Source organism: Passer montanus, unplaced genomic scaffold (genome assembly GCF_014805655.1).
Source record: "Passer montanus isolate IOZ18808 unplaced genomic scaffold, ASM1480565v1 scaffold20, whole genome shotgun sequence".
NCBI lineage: Eukaryota > Metazoa > Chordata > Aves > Passeriformes > Passeridae > Passer > Passer montanus.
The window spans coordinates 11,405,263-11,425,534 of NW_024366592.1; the positions used below are offsets into that span (position 1 = coordinate 11,405,263).

At 46.6% G+C, this 20,272-nt stretch overlaps 2 protein-coding genes across 4 annotated transcripts in view; both read right to left on the minus strand.

Moving 5' to 3' along the window:
• Positions 1 to 9,395, minus strand: part of CREB3L2 (cAMP responsive element binding protein 3 like 2) — a 70,875-nt gene extending 61,480 nt beyond the window's left edge. For both annotated transcript variants that reach the window (XM_039707982.1, XM_039707981.1), the window contains exon 1: positions 9,204 to 9,395. In XM_039707982.1, coding sequence (XP_039563916.1) covers positions 9,204 to 9,311 — 108 coding nt within the window. In that variant the 5' untranslated portion in view covers positions 9,312 to 9,395. The remainder of the gene's footprint in view (positions 1 to 9,203) is intronic.
• A 6,112-nt stretch (positions 9,396 to 15,507) lies between these two features.
• On the minus strand, positions 15,508 to 20,222 carry SSBP1 (single stranded DNA binding protein 1). 2 transcript variants are annotated; one of them, XM_039708311.1, is made up of 6 exons: positions 20,062 to 20,222; positions 19,155 to 19,215; positions 18,017 to 18,157; positions 17,293 to 17,380; positions 16,697 to 16,785; positions 15,513 to 15,680 (listed from the first exon to the last, which is right to left on the minus strand). In XM_039708311.1, exons 1-6 carry the CDS (start codon positions 20,083 to 20,085, stop codon positions 15,634 to 15,636), a joined length of 450 nt encoding a protein of 149 aa, XP_039564245.1. In that variant the 5' UTR covers positions 20,086 to 20,222; the 3' UTR covers positions 15,513 to 15,633. The 2 variants fall into 2 exon arrangements, with proteins under 2 accessions (XP_039564246.1, XP_039564245.1); XM_039708312.1 differs by lacking the exons at positions 19,155 to 19,215; positions 20,062 to 20,222 and adding an exon at positions 19,073 to 19,114 and having other exon boundaries at positions 15,508 to 15,680.
• Between the last annotated feature and the right edge of the window lie 50 nt (positions 20,223 to 20,272).

Here is a 20,272-nt window from a genome sequence, read left to right on the forward strand (position 1 = left end):
CAAAATCAAAACATTGCAGGCGGATTACAGAAACCAACAAAAGAACCTATTTTTTTCCTAAGAGTGGGGAAAAAACAGCCTTGGAATAAGCATTCTCTTGTGCACAGAATTTGCTGCAGGGATGAAGGGACAGAGATTTGCTTGGTATTCAGGGACTGGAATTTGGGGTTTCTTTTGGTTGGGTGTTTTTCAGGTTTTAGGGTCTACAAAACCTCCTCCATGCTACTCACATGAGCTAATCCACAAGGTGGTCTCTTCCTACACCCACAGTTTCAGGGTTATCCACAACAAGGAAATAACACAGGTATGAGGTAGCATAGACAAACAGCCTTGAAACAAACCAGTCTGCTGCCCAGCAGTGCCCTATCTCAACCTGAGCAGGTCAGTGCCTTGAGTCCAGACTGCTGTAAAAGGAACCACAGCATAGGTCCAGCTGGAAAGGGGCTCAGGTCATCTCTAGCCCAGCCTGCTGCCCAAACAGGGACAACACTAAGCTAAGACCAGCTTACTCAGGGCTTTAGCCAGTCAGGTCTTAAAAACTTACAAGGAAAGAGGTGGTGCAGTCTTCCTGGGCAGCTCTCTCTCCAGTGCTCCGTTATCCTCACTGTGAAAGCCCTTTTTCCTTACCAGTCTGAACCTCTCTTTCTTCTGTTGATGTCCACTTCCTCCCACCCTCTTGCCATGCTGTGGTGTAAAGAGCCTGACTCTTTTTCCACTCTTTTCTACAGACCTTCACATTACAGCATCCACACTTTGGAGAAGAGAAATTAAACCAGGTCTCCTAAGCACAGCAGCTGAAAGATGCTTCTCTTGCTTCACAAGTCACCATGAGCTTCAAAGAATTTTGCCAGAGCTGAGGACTCTGTTCTCATCCAAAATCAGGGGCAACACTCAACATCCTTAGTGCAGAACAAGGGAAAATTACTTTCCTCCTGTCTGGAGGAAAGCCCATCTCACCCAAAAAAGTACACTCCTTACCCCTGAAGGCAACTTCAGCTGCAGCAAGAGCTCAGAGATGAGTGCTGCAGGCTCACCAAACAGCCTGGGCTCATTTCAGCAGAGGTGCAGGACTGCAGTGAGCCCAGCTCCAGGTGAGCCACTAAAGCCCATCAGGAATATTGCTCTTGGCCCCTGCACTACAGGAGAGGACAAATTACTTTCCTCCTGTCTACTGGAGATCAGCCCATCTCAACCAAAAAAGTACACTCCTTACCCCTACAGCCAACTTCAGCTGCAGCAAGAGCTCAGAGATGAGTGCTGCAGGCTCACCAAACAGCCTGGGCTCATTTCAGCAGAGGTGCAGGACTGCAGTGAGCCCAGCTCCAGGTGAGCCACTAAAGCCCATCAGGAATAATGTTCTTGGCCCCTACACTATAGGAGAGGAGCCTCCACCAACTTCTGTCCTGCATTGCTGCTCAGGACACATCCAATCTGGCAAGGAAGGAGGCCTGAAGCTCCCTAAGACACCCAAAGCTCCCGAAGAGGTTATTGCAGCAGCCTGGTCTCTATTTCTCACCCCATATGACTGACAGATTGCATGAAAGGACAAAGCCAGCCCCAGCACAGCTGCAGAGGAATGTTTTTCTTTGGCAGAGAGGAGAGAGATGAAGTGGGTGTCACGTTTTTCCATTAAATTTTTGCCTGTCACCACAGCAGAGCCAGATCACATACAGAAGACTGAAAGCCAGTTAGGAGCAGATGACAAAAAAAAAATAGAAGGTAGTAGTTTCCAAGACACAGAGAAGGCACAGAGAGGTTGAAAGCCAGTTAGGAGCAGATGGCAAAAAAAATAGAAGGTAGTAGTTTCCAAGACACAGAGAAGGCACAGAGAGGTCACTGGCAGCATTCAGCTCTACATTTGGATGGATGGCACCTATGGGGACAGCTCTAGTAATTAAGGTCTATCCCATTTAACCACACTTTATTTTCCCACATTGCCTTCTCTGCTTCCCTACTCACCCTCAGGAGAGGGAATGCTCATTATTTGGTAGAGTATGTGTATCCTTCTTGCATACATTTAGTACTCCACTCAGTCCAGTGACTTTCTTTTCTGCAGTTGTGATCTGTGTCTGACAGCTTGCAGATAGAGAATGAGGAGAAAGTCCCTGCTCTGAAAAGCTCAGCATCTCAGACTAAATGTGCACCTCAGCTATGCCTTGTTAAACCCCACCATTTTTCACCTGTCTTCTCTACTGCCTGTTACTAACTTCAGAGGGGTGAAAGGGCAACATATTTGTCAGCAAAATTGTGATCCTAAGCCAAGCTTATTCTTTGCATGCCATTCCTTTCGCTTTTATGAAAGAAAAATAATTTCGCGTCCAAGGCAGCTTCCACTTTTCACCAGCACTTGACATCTTGGAGGGGTGGTGGGGTCATGGACCAATCCAACATCAGTACTTCCTTGAAAATCAGGTCTGTCTGTTTTTCTGCTACATACCCACATCCTTCTGAAACAAGCCTTTTTCCTACTGATCCTTGAACAAATACCTCTTCCAGGCAAACCCTGTTCTTTCCAGTGACATCCAAATCAGAGTCCACTGGTATCAAACAAATACACACATGCACATAAGGGTTGCATCTAAGCACAACTCATAAATCTACTCTGACTATTCCCACTGCACATTCCTTTAGCTCAAAATGCAGTTCCACTACCCCTTCCCCAGCCAAATATTCCTGCCTGCACTTTCACATCAGCATCAGTACCTGGGCTGCTATAGGACAAGCTGTGTCAGGAAACTGATAAACCTGAAAGCTCATTTCTGGCAAAAAAAAGTCATTTCAAAACTGGATGAGCTCGCAGGCAGCTGCCACAACAGCCTGTGGTTACATCCAGGTGCTGAACTGCACTGTCAGGTCTTGTCACCCACAAAAAAAACACAGCCAGAAGGCATCTCCATGATTCCGAGAGAGATGAATAGGGAGCAACAGCATAAAAGAATGTGCCCTCTTGAAAACACAGAGCTCTACTGCGAGAGCACCCCTCAGGGATCCACCAGGAACCTATTTCTCTTGGAAAAAGGCAAGATGCTCTAGGGAATCAGAGGAGTTAAAGGGGGACCTTGTAAGCTCAGGGTCAGCAGCCAAGACAGCCTGTGACAAATGCCACAGAGCCAGGTCAGACACTCTGTGTCTGAAACAATTTCACCTGTCAGTAACTCACCCACAAAACAATCCTTCTCCAGAAGGGAGAGAAGCAGCCTAAAACAGAGGATACAGGGATGATGGATGTTTAAACCAAGTATTATGAAGTGACTGGAAAACAGCTTTTGGGAAAGGAGGGAGGAAGGTGTACAGACAGCAGTAAGGACAGCAAGGCCTGATAACCAACGTTTGGATGCAAAAAAGCACAAAAATGCAGCACCTATCTGCAAGTGCAAAGCCAGCAGTAAAACTTAGCCAGTCAGAGACAGCGGGCTACTTTCAAAGTGTCTTCAAAGCAACAACCAAGTATGTCAGAGGGACCTTGTGAGCTGGAGGACCAAGAGAAAATAAGCCCACAGCAACTCAGAGCTCCCAGCTCTTTGGAGGGAGGGGCAACCAGCAAGGCACAGCACACACTGGCCTCCTCTACAGACAGATAATCCTAAAAAAGTGAGACTGCTGTAATAAAAAACTAGTCCCCATCCCATGATAGGGGAAACTCACTTAGCTCTGGCTAAGAAGGGACTCTTCACACTGCAAACAAAGACCTGCAAAGAGCACAAGTTCCCACCAGCCCAGCAGATAAGTTGAACAACTCCAGACACAGGAAAGCCCTGTCTGGTAACACCATAAGTGAAATTCCTTTACCCCTGCTATCGTGCACAACCTGCTCCATGTGTAAGGACTGGCTTTCCAAAGGAAACATTTACAGAGCACAGTGCACATCAGTCACGTCCATTAGGAAAAAGAATAAATAGTGGGTTTGTACATTATGCTGGCTCATTCCTATCTACCACGCTTCAAAGTTGGTCCCAGGACAGACTAACATTTTTTCCAGCTCCTGCAGATCAAGCACTTCACTATACAGTTACAGCCAGCAACTCAATACCCCTATTTTTCTAATTTTAACTGTCAGAAAACAGCAGGGTAAAGTTTCAAGGTCTCCTGCTTGTGTTTATCTCAGCTTTTAGAGGAACTGTGGATCAGTTAGACCCATTACAAGTAAGTGACATGTCTCTTGGCAAGATGGAATAGTTTTCTTATTTAAATTTGGGAAGAAAACGAGGAGGAGAAATGGTTTTCAGTGAAAGGCACTATGTACAACTAATTTTGCTGTTCAGCAGTTGTGATGTTGACTTTTTTATTGATATGGAAAGTCATTGACAAAATTTAACACTACTGCTTTGTATGGGCTCTGTATACAACTATTTAAAAATCTCACTTTCTCATTTCCCCTCCTCACTGCAATTTTGGAAAAATCTTTACAAGTACTGACTGTATAAATATTTTACATGAAGCCAGCTGCAGGTGTATAGAGCAGAAAGAATGAGGGATTTCAACTTTATGGTTTGTGGGCAACGGACCAAACCCCATGTGCAAATAAATGAAGTAGTTCTCCCCCTACCAAAATGAAACAAAAATTGGATCCAACTTTACTGACACCAGAGAGCTACATATAGCCACCACACAATGAGATACAGCCAGCTCCACATCCACACCCGCTGCAGCAGTCGCAGCTTTCAATTAAATACACACAGACTGTAAAAATCTAGCCCTGTCATCCATTAAAGTAACGACTGGCGTACTCCAAAAGCTCGAGGCACTCCCTGGCAGCTCATCCAGAAGCAGCTTTCCTGCAGAAGTCGTTAGAAGCATAAAGTAGCAGCAACCATCGTTTTTGTGACAGAGGAAATGAGTCACCAGGCGAGCACTGCTGAGGTTCAGAGGTTTGTGATGGGGAGGAAAGAAGGCCAGCTCAGAGTTTCCCGAGCCCATCTTAGATGACAATCACAACCCTGACTATTAACCTTCACCTTTGGTTTTGCGTTCACAGGGAGACTGAAACTTGGTAGCTGCAGCCTGGAAAGCCGAAGCCTCCTCTTCTCATTCCAACCTACACTACACCCCTGGCCCAGGGCTGAGCTGCCCACAGCATCACCAGCAACATGGAAACAGGATCACAGGGCTGAGACACCACTCAGGCAACAGCAGCAGCAATGAGACATTTCACCATTTCACTAATTTCAATGCTTTCATGAGTTCCAAGTTCAATAGTCAGGCTCTTTACCAAACAACCCATTTGGGCTACTTGGCATTTGAAGTTACCTTCCATTAACCACTCATCTGGACACCCAGGACATGACATCTAGGAATTTAGTCATAAATATCAGAGCCAGCTGCTGTCCCCCCATACCTGTAGGGCAGTTGCAGTTCTGCATGTGCCATGCCAAGATCACATCCATGCTTGCATGCCGCTGCATTTCGCTACCGCCTGGAAGCAGCAACCCATGTGTTAAAATAGCCATGAAAATGGGGGGGGAAATAAAACTGCCTCCTCAGTATTACATAAGGAGGTTTTAAATGTCCAAGAACCACCTGCCTTTCAGCCCCCATCCAGCAATGGGACAGGTAGTTGGCATTTCAAGGCGTGTTTGTCAGACTTCTGCATCTGAATCAGACGTAGCATTTGTCACAGAAGACAGGGTCCCAGCTGGGCCATGGCCAACCACAGATCAATTCCAGTGGAGCCCCAGAGCCTCCAGCAGGGCTCTCCCACTTCAGGCCCACCTGTGTGTTATGGAAAGCAACAGCAGCAGCAAGAAGCTGGAGGTTTTGCTACCTGGCCAAACTCCTGCTCCCCTTGGGCAGTGGCAGGTGTTGTGTTTCCCTTCTGCTCAACTACCAGAAAAAAACACAAAATTAATAATAATAATAATAATAATAATAATAACAACAACAACAACAACAACAATAATACTGCCTTGCAGAGTGCCAGCACAGGGCACTACCAACACAGTCACAACAAGCTACAGCACAGCTGAAGATTATATAATGCAGACATGTGACACATACCATGAACACACCTCTGGGAAACCTTTCAGCCTTTGCTTCCATGGGAAACCACTCTGGAAAAATAACTGCTATAAAGCTATCTGGCATCTAGGTGAGCACTTTGAGGACTTTAACAAGACTTTAACCTCCAGGATTGCTGCCTGCCAATAGGAGAGCTGAGCTCCTCGAGGCCCCACTTTCTCCAGGTACAGCTGATGATATCACCAACAGCACCAGTGGGGTGAGGGAAGGGTTCCTCACACAGCTCCAGGCACTGGTGAAATCATCAGCTGTTAAAGAGAAATGTAAATCCCCAGGAGGTTGGATTTCAGCCCTGGTAATTAAGGCAGGCTGGAAGAGTTTAAAATAGAGGTCAAGTTTTTAAGTCTATGCATGCTTTCACACTTGTCTGCTAGCGTCAAATCAACAAGAGCCAGGAACAGCCTTTTTGGTCACAGAAAGGTTAAATTTCAACTCAAAATACACAAAAGGTAGTTGGCACAGAATTCTCACCCTCACCAGTCTGTACACACAGGTCTGACTGTGGAATGGCACTGACCCTTCTTCCTGCTCGTGAGCTCTCCCCTCAGCCATCATCATCCTCTCCCCCTGCCAGTCCAGCTTGCATCCCCAGGGCTGCATGACTGTCCCAGAGACTCTTCCCAAGCCCACAGTGTCCTTGGATGCAGACCTGCACATCCAGCTAAGGGGCACCGCAGGAGTGTGTGAGGATGCTGTAGGACCCGAGTTGCTTGGCTGTGAGGGTGACAGCACAGGGCGTGGGCACTCCTGCAGAGGGGGTACAGGAAGGATCTCCTCATTGTCCCAATCCTTCCAGAAAAACCCTTCCAAAAAAACTTGCAGTAGGTTTGCAAACAGCAGAACAACGGGGTCAAAACAGTCCTCCAAGACAGAAAGCACAGCCCAGGAGAAGAACAGATGTTTCATCCAGAGAGCTTGTTTGTTTGTTTTGGGTTTTTCAAATGATTCTATGAAGTATTGGCCAGAGGTAAATAGAAACCTTGTGTTTCATGGTATCAAGCATGGTATTCTCCTCCACATGGCAGGGCACATTCACAAAAAAAAAACTTCAACAGGCCCAAGTGTGGGGTTTTTTTGCTCTAAAGAATGTCAATTTCATACATATTCTTTTCTTTTTTAAAGATTGCAATATCCCACTACACCTACTTTATAGCATTTAGTTGGGCTGCTTTTTTTTTCTGAAACTTCTTTCAGAAGAATTCTAAGAATAACCAGAAAGATAAATTGATTTAATGCTTTTTATTTGGCTTCAAGAGGGTCTCTGAAGAAATCTTAAACTTCTAAAAAGACCCAATCAGCAAGACAGCAAACACAAACAAATCAATGTCAGTGTTACTCCCAACAAAAGTCACCACAGCCCAATATTTTGCAGATCCAGCTACACACTCCCCCTTACAAAATGCTCATCATCATAGCATTCACAGCTGAAAATCCCCAATAAAACTTGAAAACAGAAAAGGGAAAAGCATCCCACTTCCATCCACCAGACAAACAGGATGTTTTCTTTATCAAGACACACTTAATTCTCAGGCTCTTTGAAATAGGGCAGAAAAGACATATCCATGTCACTTGCAGCCACAATTTCTAGCTCAAGTGTAAGATCTCCTTCAAAGCACTAATTAAAGAAGACATGAGAACACTGAGTAAGAAAACAAAAGTTAAGAGTGGCAACTCCATTCTCATCACAAGGACCCAAACAGAGCAAGAGAAAGTATGGCAGCACAACTGTAAAATCTGAAGGGGAACACTCTCCAATGAGCCTCCCATTTAATTCACAACATTCTTGTTGGTAAAGAAAAAAAACCACACGAAAACAGCAGTTTGAAGGAAGAGTTTTAAGTGCTCCTGCTGGCGCTTTTAAAAGCCCAAGCCACCATAACAGGATTGCCTTTCCCCAGATGTGCCAGAAGATACACATTGCGCAAGAAAACTCAGGACTTTCAAAGACAAAGAAGCCAAACACTGTTTAAAGACCGTCAGGCGTGCAGCAGGCTTGCTTCCTGCTGGAACGAGGCTTGGAGCTTGTGACGGACACGATCCCGGATCAGGGAGACTACCACACACAACAAATAAGGTTTTCCTTGTTTGCCTTACAAGACTAATGCCAAGATCAGCACAGAGGCAGTGGCTGCGGGATGCCCGCTGCTCCCATGAAGGGCCGGGTGCCTCACTCTGTATTTGCACATCACCCTGTTGGTGCAAGGTGATGTATTTGCACATCACCCTCACTCTGCGGCTGTATTTGCACATCACCCTGTTGGTGCAAGGTGATGTATTTGCACATCACCCTCACTCTGCGGCTGTATTTGCACATCACCCTGTTGGTGCAAGGTGATGTATTTGCACATCACCCTGTACATCATTTGCACATCACCCTCTTGGGTGCGAGGAAGAAACGCGGAGCCTGCGGCAGCCCCTGCCAAGCGCTATCCCTGGGGCACTGCCACATCCCAGCTGCCACCACCATCTTCCTCAGGGTCTCCATCCAGGCACGTGCTCGACCACCACAGCGAGCGTGGCTGCCCCACGCCTCGCACCAGCAGCGCACCGGAGACCTCCACGCACACTTCCACTCGGGATTACACCTACAGGGCTCTACAGAGGTGTATCGCTGCGCTTGCGAGATGCCTCCTGAGTAACAGTGAACCAACAGACGTATTTCCTCAAAACTGCCCTAACTATGCGTTTTACGCAAGCCAAAATATGGGGATTCCAGCCAAAAAAACAAACAACAAAAACATCGAAACTTGTGTCACTTCCTTCCTGCGCTTGGGAGCGGGACGGAGCCGGGGCAGTCTGGTCTCGAAGAAGAAGAGACGGCCGGCGATTCCGGAGCGCTCTCCCGGGAGAAGCGGCAGCGCCGAGGGCGCAGAGGAAGCCCCGGCCGGGCGGGGCCCGCGGGATCCCGGTTACCGGGAGGGGAGGGAGTTGAGAACCCCCGGAGCAAGGGGACCCCAAGGCCTGCCCGAGGACACCCCGGCCCCCGGGGGTGCAGCCCCGAGGGGCGACAGTCACGGCGAGCACCTGTTGGCCAGACCCGCCCGGTGCCGACCCTGGCGCCCGCCGGGACACCCGAGGAACCCCGCCACGGCCCCCGAAACGCGGCCGCCCACGGCGGCGTCTCAACCATCCCACCCCCGGCCTCCCGGCGCCGCCAGCAGCCGCCGCCCGCCCCCGCCGCTCCTCACCGTGCGGCTCAGCAGCGTCTCGGGGTCTGCGGGCTCGCACAGCTCGCTCAGCTTGCGGTCCCAGTGCAGCAGCGGCGGCTGCTCCCCGCCGCTCTCGCACACCTCCATGGCGGCCGCAGGCACCCGCGCCGGCCCGTCGGTCGGTCGGTCTGTCTGTCGGTCCGTCCGTCCGCCGCCCGCTGCCCGCCGCCCCGCCCCGCGCCGCCCTCAGGGACGGCGGGGCCCGGGGAGAGGGGACGGGACAGCCGGGCCGCGGGCCCCGTTCGCTGAGACAGGTCGGAACGCACCTTCTGAAAACCACAGCGTCACGGCTCCGGGCAGCCGGTGCCTGCCTCGGATCGGTCCCAGAGCGCTCACCAGCCGGCAGCAAAAATAATCCCAGCAACGGGAAATTATGGTATTTTAAGACTTGTGTTGCTGCCAAGCCGGCGCAAGACTGACATTCCATTGTTCTTAAAAAGGGACAAGCTGCCAGAGCCTTAGGACTGAAAAAGCTGGGCATTCCTGAGTGCTTGGCTGCAGCTCCCGGGCCCGGCTCCACAGCCACGGACACCCAGCCAGAACTGGAGCTCCTGGCCTGTTCTCCTCTCCTGGAGCTCCCTGGAGACATCACCTCTTGTGGCAGCCACTCCCACCCACTCACACAGCCAGTCATCCAGCCCTTGTTCTGGAGAAGGATTTCCCAACACTTAATAGGCAGAACAGCAACAAAAATAGGAAAAATTATGGTGATTGCACCAGGTGTGTTGCTTTAAAGTTTATTAAACTGCTGGAGTTTAATTAGGGAAAAAAAAAGTGTAACAGGAATTACACTAAGATCTCCTGCAAAAATTAGTTATTTTAAGTTAGTCATTGTGAAAGAAGTCAGTCTGACATTTGCCTTCAGCAGCAAAGAAAAGCCAAATTACCAGTACCTGAATTACTACCTTCCACTTTGGCAAGCCCCACCAGAGGTACAAACTTCTTGTTTGTACTGCCAGGCACCGTTATCAAAGCAATTCCATTGTGCCAGTCCAGAGATTCAGGTTGTGAAATTTGTAAAGGTCAGTTCCTGATCCAGGAGCCTCCGTGTTTTCATTGGATGTGTTCTTCCTATCAAAGCTTTTGAGGCCTTGTGATAATCCCTTTAACAAAAGGCTCTCCATCAGCCTGCTGGCTGAGATTAGCACCTTCTAAAATCACTGCTGTGACTAGATAATTTCTTGGGGCTGGGGCACTAAATGAATGTTTTGCCCATATGAGAAGTCTAAAGGGAGACCCAAATTTGCCTTGTAAACCAAAAAAATGAAGGCCACCTTAGAAGAAGGTGGTCCTGACTGGGTGAGTGCAGCTTCCTTTGCTGAGCACGATGAGAACAAGGGGCTCCCAAAGACTTCTGTTTGACCAAGAGTAACTGGGCTGAAATTTCTCATCCTAACACATTTCTCAGGCAGAAATATTTATTTAAGGAAGAAGTTGCACAGGCACACACTTCTGTCCTTCCCCCTTGGGTAAAGCACTCATACAAACTGAGGCACCCTGGGTAAACAGAACCCTGCTTTCCCCAGTGGTTTCCACTCTTCCTGCACCATATAAAGCTGTGTCCCTCTCCCCTCTGCTCTTCCCCAGGAGCTCTCTCTTTATCAGTGGTACTGAGGCACAGCTGCTGCTGTGAGACACAGGGCTGCTGGGAATTCATAAGTATGCTGGAAAACTTCTTTGGCCATTGAAATATTTTGACACACAAAACTACCCCTCTCTGGGGCTATAATATAAAATAAAAACCAATAAAAATGTGTCAATAACAGGGCAGTTACCAATATTAAGTTTTGAGCTTCAACATCTCTGAAACAATGACCCAAGACTTTGTAAGGAAACGTGACCAATTTACTTTGCGTGGTGGCAGCCAACAGCACAGAGACCACACTGATGTGTTTGTGCTGCAGCACCAGCGCTTCTTGGAAAAGGAAATCTGAAATAGCAAGGTTCTGCTAGAGATTGGCAGCACATACAGGGCACCAAGAAGGAAGAGACAGAAGTGGAGGAGACTAATCCTTTCCAGAGAATATTAATTATTCAGTGTGCTGATACAATACATGGGACAGTAGTCTAATGTGTCACATGTTGCTGCCCACAGACTGACACTACACCAGAAATCAGACACTGGGAAAAGCAGCTGAAAACCTACAAGAACATGATGCAGACACAGCTATCCTAACTTTATCCCATACTCCCTGGAGGATTTGAATGGTGGATCTCAATAGTTACCAGCCTGCTGAAAATCAAGGCTGTTTCTCCATGCTTCATTACTTTTCTCTTAGAACAGCTATAATAGTATTATTAAGTTCCAACTCATGTAATTGAGAGCATTTTTGATTTATTCTTTTGTGTAAGACCCTTTCCTCACCCCACTCTTCTGAAGTGGGTTTGAACTCACCCCACAGCACAGGGGGAGAGTGCAAACATTAACCAAAAATCTACAAGAACATAAAAGGGTGGGGAGTTACTGTCTATATAGGGAAGAGAAGAGCTCAGTCTTTGTTTACTGAGAATTCCGCTCCCTTTCTACGAGGAGCAGAAAGCCCACACAAAAATCACACAGAAAACCAAAGCAACTAAGAAAGAGGAGGCTGCTAAGGCAGAGCTCCAAACAAACAACACTTACTTAAAACATCAAAGACCAAAACAAGCAACAATACAAAGCCTGCAAAGGAAAAGGTGCTCTCTTTCTCCCTGCAGATCCGGGTTACAGAAGCCACAACTCCTGCAACCACATCATTACTCAGTTCTTGATCAGGTCAGCTGCACAAAGGTTCATTAAACATTTACAGGTGACATTTTTCTGACTTGTGACAACCAGGATCAAGATAACCATCCATTTTCTACAGCCGCTTGGTTCAAATCAGTTTGAGAAACCAACCAGCAAGAAAAGAACAAACAGCAACACAGCCCACAGGATGAAAACTGCCAGGTTTCTGACCAGCTACCAGTAAAAATCTTACCCCTTGAAAGCAACAGAAAACAGCCACAGCTAGAGATTTCTTCAACAAATTCAGCACCTCTTAAAGAGTGCAGGACACAAATTTCAGGTCTAAGAATATAAAGAAAAAAACAGCAGTCAATTTCTCTAGTCAGTTAATAGAGATTTTTGTGAAATGGCCAGGTATGGTAATGAGCTGCATTTTTTACGTGGGACTAAGCAATAAGCAGAAGAAAAATCTCACACACACTGACACACGTTCCCCACAAGAGGATGTCTCAGGAGAAACCCTGTGAAAGTGATTTCTTTGTGTGTTGTGCAAAGACTTTACTTGCACTAACAAAGCAAATTTCTTGTGTAAATGAGATTTAAATCACACTGCTGTGCTGAGAAGCTCTCCACTGCCAAGATAAACAGACACAAAGTCTTAGTTTGTACATTCAGACACGCTCAACTACTTGGCAAAAAAGCTTCCACCACAGAAATTTCAGAGTTAAAAATAGAAGGTGAGCTTGAGAATAGTAAAGTTTTCTTCCCACCATCTTGGCATTTCATTCCTTTTCTGACACATGAAAAAAGAGGGATAGCCATCCCTGAAGACAGCCTGTTACTAAACCCACATAATTGGTACAGTGACAGAAATACAGGCTCCCTTTACCAGAATCATCTTTGCTGTTTTACCCAGGGGCTTCTCTAAGCTCCAATTCAGCTTTCCTGCCTTTGCAATTCCTGCCCCTCTGCAAGGGCTTTCACCAGGCCCCACAGGCACTGCTGGTCTTGAACTGAAGTGTGACCTGTGTTTGGGAGCACAGACACAGTGCCCCCAACCCCACGGAACACAGAGAAGAGTGAGAGGGCTATTGGTGAAGTGGGACTTGATTTCTTTGGCTGAAGCATCCATGCCTCCTAATTTCTGTGGACAGAGCAATTACTGCAGAGTAATGAGAAATAAAGTTGAAAGGGTTCTTTGCTGTGTGGCACAGGCACAATGCCATGGTGTCTTCCTCAAACCGCCACAATAACAAGCAGAGAAGAGTGTTTCCTGCACCTTGCAGCAGGCTGACAGAAATAACTGACTGCCACGGAGCTGCCTTGCAGACCAGAATAGCTCTGCCTCAGAGCTGTTCAGAAACGCTCCAAATACTTGGTGAACATGCTGACATTTTAAAAATAAGTCACACAGATTTATCTTTTGTAATTATCTCCATAAATACATAAAATAAATTCCTGCTTAAGGTCAAACGCTTCTAAATATCCTGGTTGATGCAAGCAGCCCGGGTTTGCCTCATCAGGTTTACACAAGATGCTAACACAGACAAGAAAAGCAGAATGCCATTTTCCAGGGGACACTGGGAAAACACTCTGCCTAGTTACAAACAAGGAATCACTGTATTTCACTCAGGTGATCCCAGTCCCATTCCATTTCCTCACACAACAAATACCTATCCATTAAAAAAAAAACCTGAAACCAACCAGATGCTATAGGAATGCTGATTTCACACAGGATTTTCTCACAAGTGAAATGACTTCGTTACAGATTAACTTTGCCCCAGAGTAGCAGAGCAGACATAAGATGAATACACAGGAAGCCTTTGCCACTGGTTATTTTTGCTGTAACTAGGGCAATGCAGAATGATCTGGGAAGGCCTACCCTGCTGCCAAGCTGTGCTGAACATTCAGCACACGGCTTCCAGTGTGTGCTCAAAGTCACTGTGTGCTGTCTTTGTAGCAGGTCAATCTTTAAATGTGTACTAGCTACTTTAAATAGAACTGGAAGGGCAAGAAAACTCAAACTTCTTGAGTAAATATTTTTCCTTGCTGGCACCTAATCCTAATACCTTGTGCTAGCTCTGCAGTCTCCAGCTTGAGCCAGGGGCAGAGATTAGCAGGAGCCATTCAGCAGCTGCAGAGTTCTGGCAGTTCTGGCCACTCCATTGTGGTGGTGAAGGGAATCCTTGCTGCCACTTCTGCTCTGAGTCTGAAGGAGAAAGGCAGTTCCCAGACACCAAAAACAGACACTGCCATGAGCTCCACCACCACAGCAGAGTGCAAACAAGGTGACCACTGAATGAACAGAAGCTCAGCACATTTGCTCAAGGCCTTCTAGCAGAAAGCTCAAGACAAACCCCAGCTTTTACGAAAGAGAAAAAATTGTGTAGACCAAGCACAAACTACTTGGATCACTACTGTGCAAGAGCATCATCACAATTCTCACAGCAGTACAACAGGCTCAGATTAAACAAGTAGTTAAAGGAATTAAAGTCAGGATTTTCTATTTAAAAAGACAATCTCCTGTGGATAGCAACCCATTGAAATAGCTAAGCCTTTGCAATACATCTGACACCCCAGTATGCCATTGACAGGGGCTCAGATACTTGTTAGAGCTTTAACATCAACCAGAAATAGATGCTGAATTGAAATAACTGAAGTTTTTGTTAGTACAGACAATGTGCACACTTCCCCAAAGTTCAGTAGGGGAAAGAGCTGCAAAGATTATTAATGTGTTCTGCACTGGGATCAGAGAGATGAGATACAAAATCCCACCAGCTCTGAAGGCAGGAAATTGTCACTTCTAATATTTTTCTTTCCCTGTTCCATCATGTTGTATTACAGTGGGAATTTCCCCTTCTCTTTTTTTGTGTAGTAGAATTAAACTCATTTTAGTTGAGCAACTTCTTACCAGTACAATAATTCTCACTCTGACAACAAAACGCAGTGAAATAAGGGCCACTCCCACACCACAAACCCCAGACCCGGAATGTATTTCATGTTTTCCTTGCGACTCTCCAAAGGCACAGCCAAGGCAGTCGCTCCTCCAGCTCCTCCTGACGGCAAGCCAAGGGCACAGCACCCTAACGAGGGACGGCATGGGAATGCTGATGTCATCCTACACCAAACACCACAACAAACAAGACCTAAGCAGGGTTTGGAGAAAGACAATACCTAGGATCAGCAGAGGGGCAGGTGCAAATGCACAGGAGGCCTTCTCCGAGCCTGTGACAAATCTCCAGCTGAGCGCTAGTCAAGGCCAATGGTTCTGCTTTAAACTCACTGTCCAACTGGCTTAGTGAAGGAAAAACAGGGAATTACACCTATAGAACAGAGGAGGGATGTCTAAAGTGAGAGGGGATCGGGCTGGCAGGCCCCGTAAGTCAGGAGAGAGATTAAAGCAGACAAGGACAGAAGGCTTCAAAGTGGCTGAAGATGCAAAGAGCAGCTCCCCATTTATATATTCATCAGCTCAAGAACTGATACAGTGCCTGGAGTAATTCTCCTTTGAAGAAGAAAGTAATACTAAAGATCATAACAGAGAGAAAACACATGGGAGAACAAAACACACAGAAGTACCCTCTAGGTAACAAACATTTTATTTATTTCTTAAAGGAACTACAGCAATATATGTGCTACAGAATTATGAAGCACTGAAAAAACCAAAGGAATGAAATGGCCTGGATCCAAGCACTAAGGACATCACACCTTTTCTCTCACTGAGCCATCACTCAGAAAAATCACATTATCTGAAAAGAAATTAAAAAAAAATTAATCTTGAGCATTGTTTTGCCTTGTTGCAAGCCTTCACACCATGAAGCCCAGATATCTGAGTTAAAATAATTTGCTAAGATGTAGATTTTGGAACAGAATAACAGTTGGTAAAGGAGTGTTCAATACAAGGTTCCTTCTCTATCTCCCCTGAAAGCAGACAATTCAAGGTAGCCATATGTACTATGAAACAAGTGTGCTGAAGCTGATGAAAAGCTGCTGAACAGTGAAAGACACTAAAATATTTTAAAATGATGGTTTAATTATTTCACTACGATCTCCATCAGTTACAGCTTATTTCCCTTTTCTTTTGTCATGTTCACTCTGCACTATATACCATGTCAACAGCCTGTAGGAATATGGGAAGCTCCTACTTCATCAAGCCTAAGGAATTTCTAAAGTGTCTTGAGACTGGGCCTCTTGAACAAGAAATCATTAGGAGAACACTAATTAAAAAACATAATTGCTTCTTCCTTCCAGCACTGCTAGCTTTTAAAGAGGCTGCAGAAACATCCAGGAATATGACTGTTCTTTTTCCTTTTTTTCCCCCTCTCCTTTTCCTCTGTTCTAGTCATTCCAGACATACTTGTGTAACAGAAATGTTTGCTCTACTACCCAACTAATTTATCCCTCATTCAAAAGCAACACAGGAGCAGCTCTATCCACAATAAAGATGCAGGATGCTCAGGCTATTTCAAGGCTCAAGGAACAAGCTGAGTTTCCTAGTTTTCTTTGTTGTGTCAACCCAAGGCACAAATCTACTCCTTATCTATTCTGTGGGATAAACAAATGACACCAACACTTTGCAATACTCCCATTTTCTGTGTGTTCACAAGCAGTGCCAGAGGAAATCTTTTGGTACACACTATCCATTATCTCAAAATCCCTGAGTGTGGATACTGAGGATGAAGACAAACCAAGCTTCATTTCAGAGGCCCTCCACCCTCTTTTCATTTTAAAAGGGCAAGGGGCACCTTGGTGCTTTGCTTCTTACCTGCTATAATTGTTGTGGCCTGTCGCCTCACATTGTTCTTATCTGTATATTCACCATAATCTATCTTCCCTTCAACAAATATTCGAGAGCTGAAAAAAACCAAGAATTTTATTTTGGTCAGAGAACTGTGCTGCTGTTTTCCACTCTAGAATTGTAGAATGGTTTGGGTTAAAATGGGATCCTAAAGACCACATGTTCCAAACATCTGGCCATAGCAGAAATACATCCACTAGATCAGGCTGCTAAAAGTCCCATCCAGTCTGACACTTCCAGGGATGGGGCATCCACAGCTTCTCTGGGTAACCTGTGCCAGGGCTTCACTAGCTTGACAGTAAGGTTTACATCCATATATCCAACCTAAATTTTCCCTCTTTCACTTGGAGCCCACGACTCTTTGTCTTATCACTACACTTCCTGATGAAAAGGCTGAATTCAGAATCTGATTCAAACTACACAGGCTTTTGTATCAGTTGTTTGTAGCTGCTCTGCTAACTTGTCTTATGGCACCTGTATGTTACAGATCCTGATCACTGTAATTATCACAGTAATCCATTATTAAGGCATTAAATTCTCACACACATTTGTTATTTACTTACCCCTTCCTCACATACTGATAGGTGACATCCCTGAGGCCAGGTCTGAAGACAGAGATTCTGTGCCATGTCGTCTTCTGACTGATATCACCTAAGGTACACAGAAGTAAAAGAGCTGGATGCCAAATCCTCTTTGTGATACAAGACTCAGAAATCAGCTTCAACACATTGGTATTCTCAAATTGTGAGAAGTGATTTGAAAACAGAAGTATACTAGCACTCCATCTCCCACTTCACTCCAGAACTAAATGTTCCACTCATTCGTGTCCAAACAAATTCTTGTGCAGAAGCACAGTTCAAAGTAAGACATTGTTTTTTCTGTAAGACAGTGCTCACGCTAATAATTTCCCCCCCCCAGACACTTCACACTGAATAGAATCTAGAGAATGAGACATCTGCAGATGCAAACTGATGAGAGAATCAATGAGAAAATCATCTTTTCTTTGTTTTTCTCATCCTGAAATACCAATAAGAGTACAGAACCTGCTATACCTCTGACATACCCCCACCAGTGACAAACTGCCCACTCCACACACTCTCCTCTCCTCCTGAGGAAAGTGAACAACAGATCTCTCTTCAGTACATGCTGCTGGGGATCAGTAAGACACACACAAGTGCACCAGCATCTTTGCTGAGTTCAAAGGAACCTTCCTGCACCCCAGAGATTTGCAAGTGTGCTGCTGGCCATGCAGCTGTGACCTGGGACCTGCTGGCCATGCAGACTCACCTCCCTGGTTTACTTCACTATCTCCTGTCCGCCACATCTCATTGGTTGCAAGGGAAAATATGGTAACAGGATTTTTTCCTTCCACTTGCCTCATGATAGGGTCCTGTCCAACCCGACCAAGCAGCTGAACACGATTCATGGCTGAAACAAGAGAGACCAAACACCAAAGTGAATTATGGTGCTTCTAAGCACGGCAAGCCATCAGTGAGCAGCTTTTCTCAAGGGCCAGGATCACAGCTTTCTGCACCTCCTGAGCACTTTTTAAGCTCTTGTGACATTTGGCTTTTTCAGGCCCCAGCAGATGGTTGACTATGTCTGTACTGTCATTATCACTGTGAACTAACTGATTTAAAAAGCCAAAGGTTCCTTATTCTTTCTGTTCCATCTCTTTCACAGATACATCCATGTACCACTTAAGACTAAACTGCATTTGTATGACTTTTATTTGTTTCATAATGATAAAACACAATGCACAGCAGTACCTTTGAAACAAAGTTGCATTACTATACTCCATCCTCTGAATGAGAGAGTCAGTTTTTACACCATTACCAGGCCCAGGCAGACACTGTCTATCCCTTCCAGTGTTCAAGGACAACTGGAAGAAGTCAGGTAAGTATCCCTCATGCACAATGAACATGTGAAGTGAATAGTGAAGGCTGAAGAACACCTGGAGCAAATCCTACTGGGGCAGCACCACATAGACAAGTGCCCCAGGGACCCAGGAGTCTGAGAAACAAGCACACAAAACAGCTGAAGGCAGCTGTTAGAAACCATGCCAACAGCAGACCCAAACCACTGCCACAGACAAAGCACAACTACCTGTTCTCTAGAGAGGGTAGTCTGAGTCAGGGCTTTCTTCTTTTCCCCTAAACTGCTGCATCACCTGACAGACACCAGACAGGAAGCCACTCAAGACTGTGTGCTTGAAACAACACATTCTTAGGTGCTACACTAAGGAGCTACCACTCCTACTTGCTTCTCTCCTGCCTTATTGAGATGTCCTAAAACTGAGATAAACACGAGTAACAACTAAATTGCATTGCAGGAGGTACTTACATCTTTCAAGTACCAATGAGTTAACCGTATCAGAGTCATGTCTAACGAGTAACAACTAAATTGCATCGCAGGAAGTACTTACATCTTTCAAGTACCAATGAGTTAACCGTATCAGAGTCATGTCTTACAAACTGGCGCAGCACCTGAAGGAACAGAGAAATGTGAGTTTCCAAGACACAAACTATGAACAGCATTCACAAGCCTTCACACCTCATTTTCTGAGCACTTGCAGAGGCTCTGCAAGTATGTTCTTTGCTAGGTAACTAATGGGGGACCTGAGGAAAGAAATCTGTTCGGCCAAATGAAGCTAGTAAGATTACTTAAAAAACATCTGGTTAAATCAAGGTGAAAGAGTTGCCTAGAAAGAAGTATGGGCCAAAGGTATACCTCCAGCAGTTACTTTTGGGACACGCAGTAACTACTGCTTTTCTGTAATATGTAAATAAGAAGGTTTGTGGAAGAGTGGGGGTTTAGTTGTTTCAGCTTTAGTCTTTGGAAACAAACAGGTCTGATGGTTCTGCTTCGTTTCAGAGATTAACCAGGTGTGCCCAAAAAGTACATCCATCCACTGGAATGAGCAGTGGATGCACTGGCACACCTGTTCCCAAGGGAAATCTAGGACACAAAATTCTTAGAACTGCAAGTGGGAAAGCTGCACAGGAACTGCCATTACTCCAGCAAATATTCCAGCTTAAAGGAAAGGAAGTGGCGGGAGGGAAGCACAGAAAGACTTCTGCTAGCTGTCCACGTGCAGGAATTGGAAAAAAGTCTCATTTCCCAGAACAGGTGGCTCCAGAGCTCACACTCTCTCCCTAAGAGCAGACCCAGCGCCGAGGCCCCGGCCAGCGGGCACGGCGGCCGAGGGCTCCGGGCTGTGTCCGCCCCTCCCCTTCCCGGGCAGCGCCGAGCGCGGCCCCGTGTCCGGGATCGCGGCGGGCACAGCGGCTGCAGCCGGGCCCGCGCTCCGCCGCGGCCCCGCACGGCCCTACCTGCCACGCCGGTCGCCGCCACATGCTGCCGCCGAGCCTGCGGAGGGAAGAGCAGGGCTGAAGCAGGGCTGAAACAGCGCCCAGCGAGCCCCGGCCCGGCCCCGGCCCCGCGCCTCTCCCGCTGCCGCGCTGCGCCCGCCCGGAACAGGAAAGGGCCGGGGCGGAGGTTCCGGGCGGAAACGCGCCCGAGCCCCCGGGAGACACCGAGACC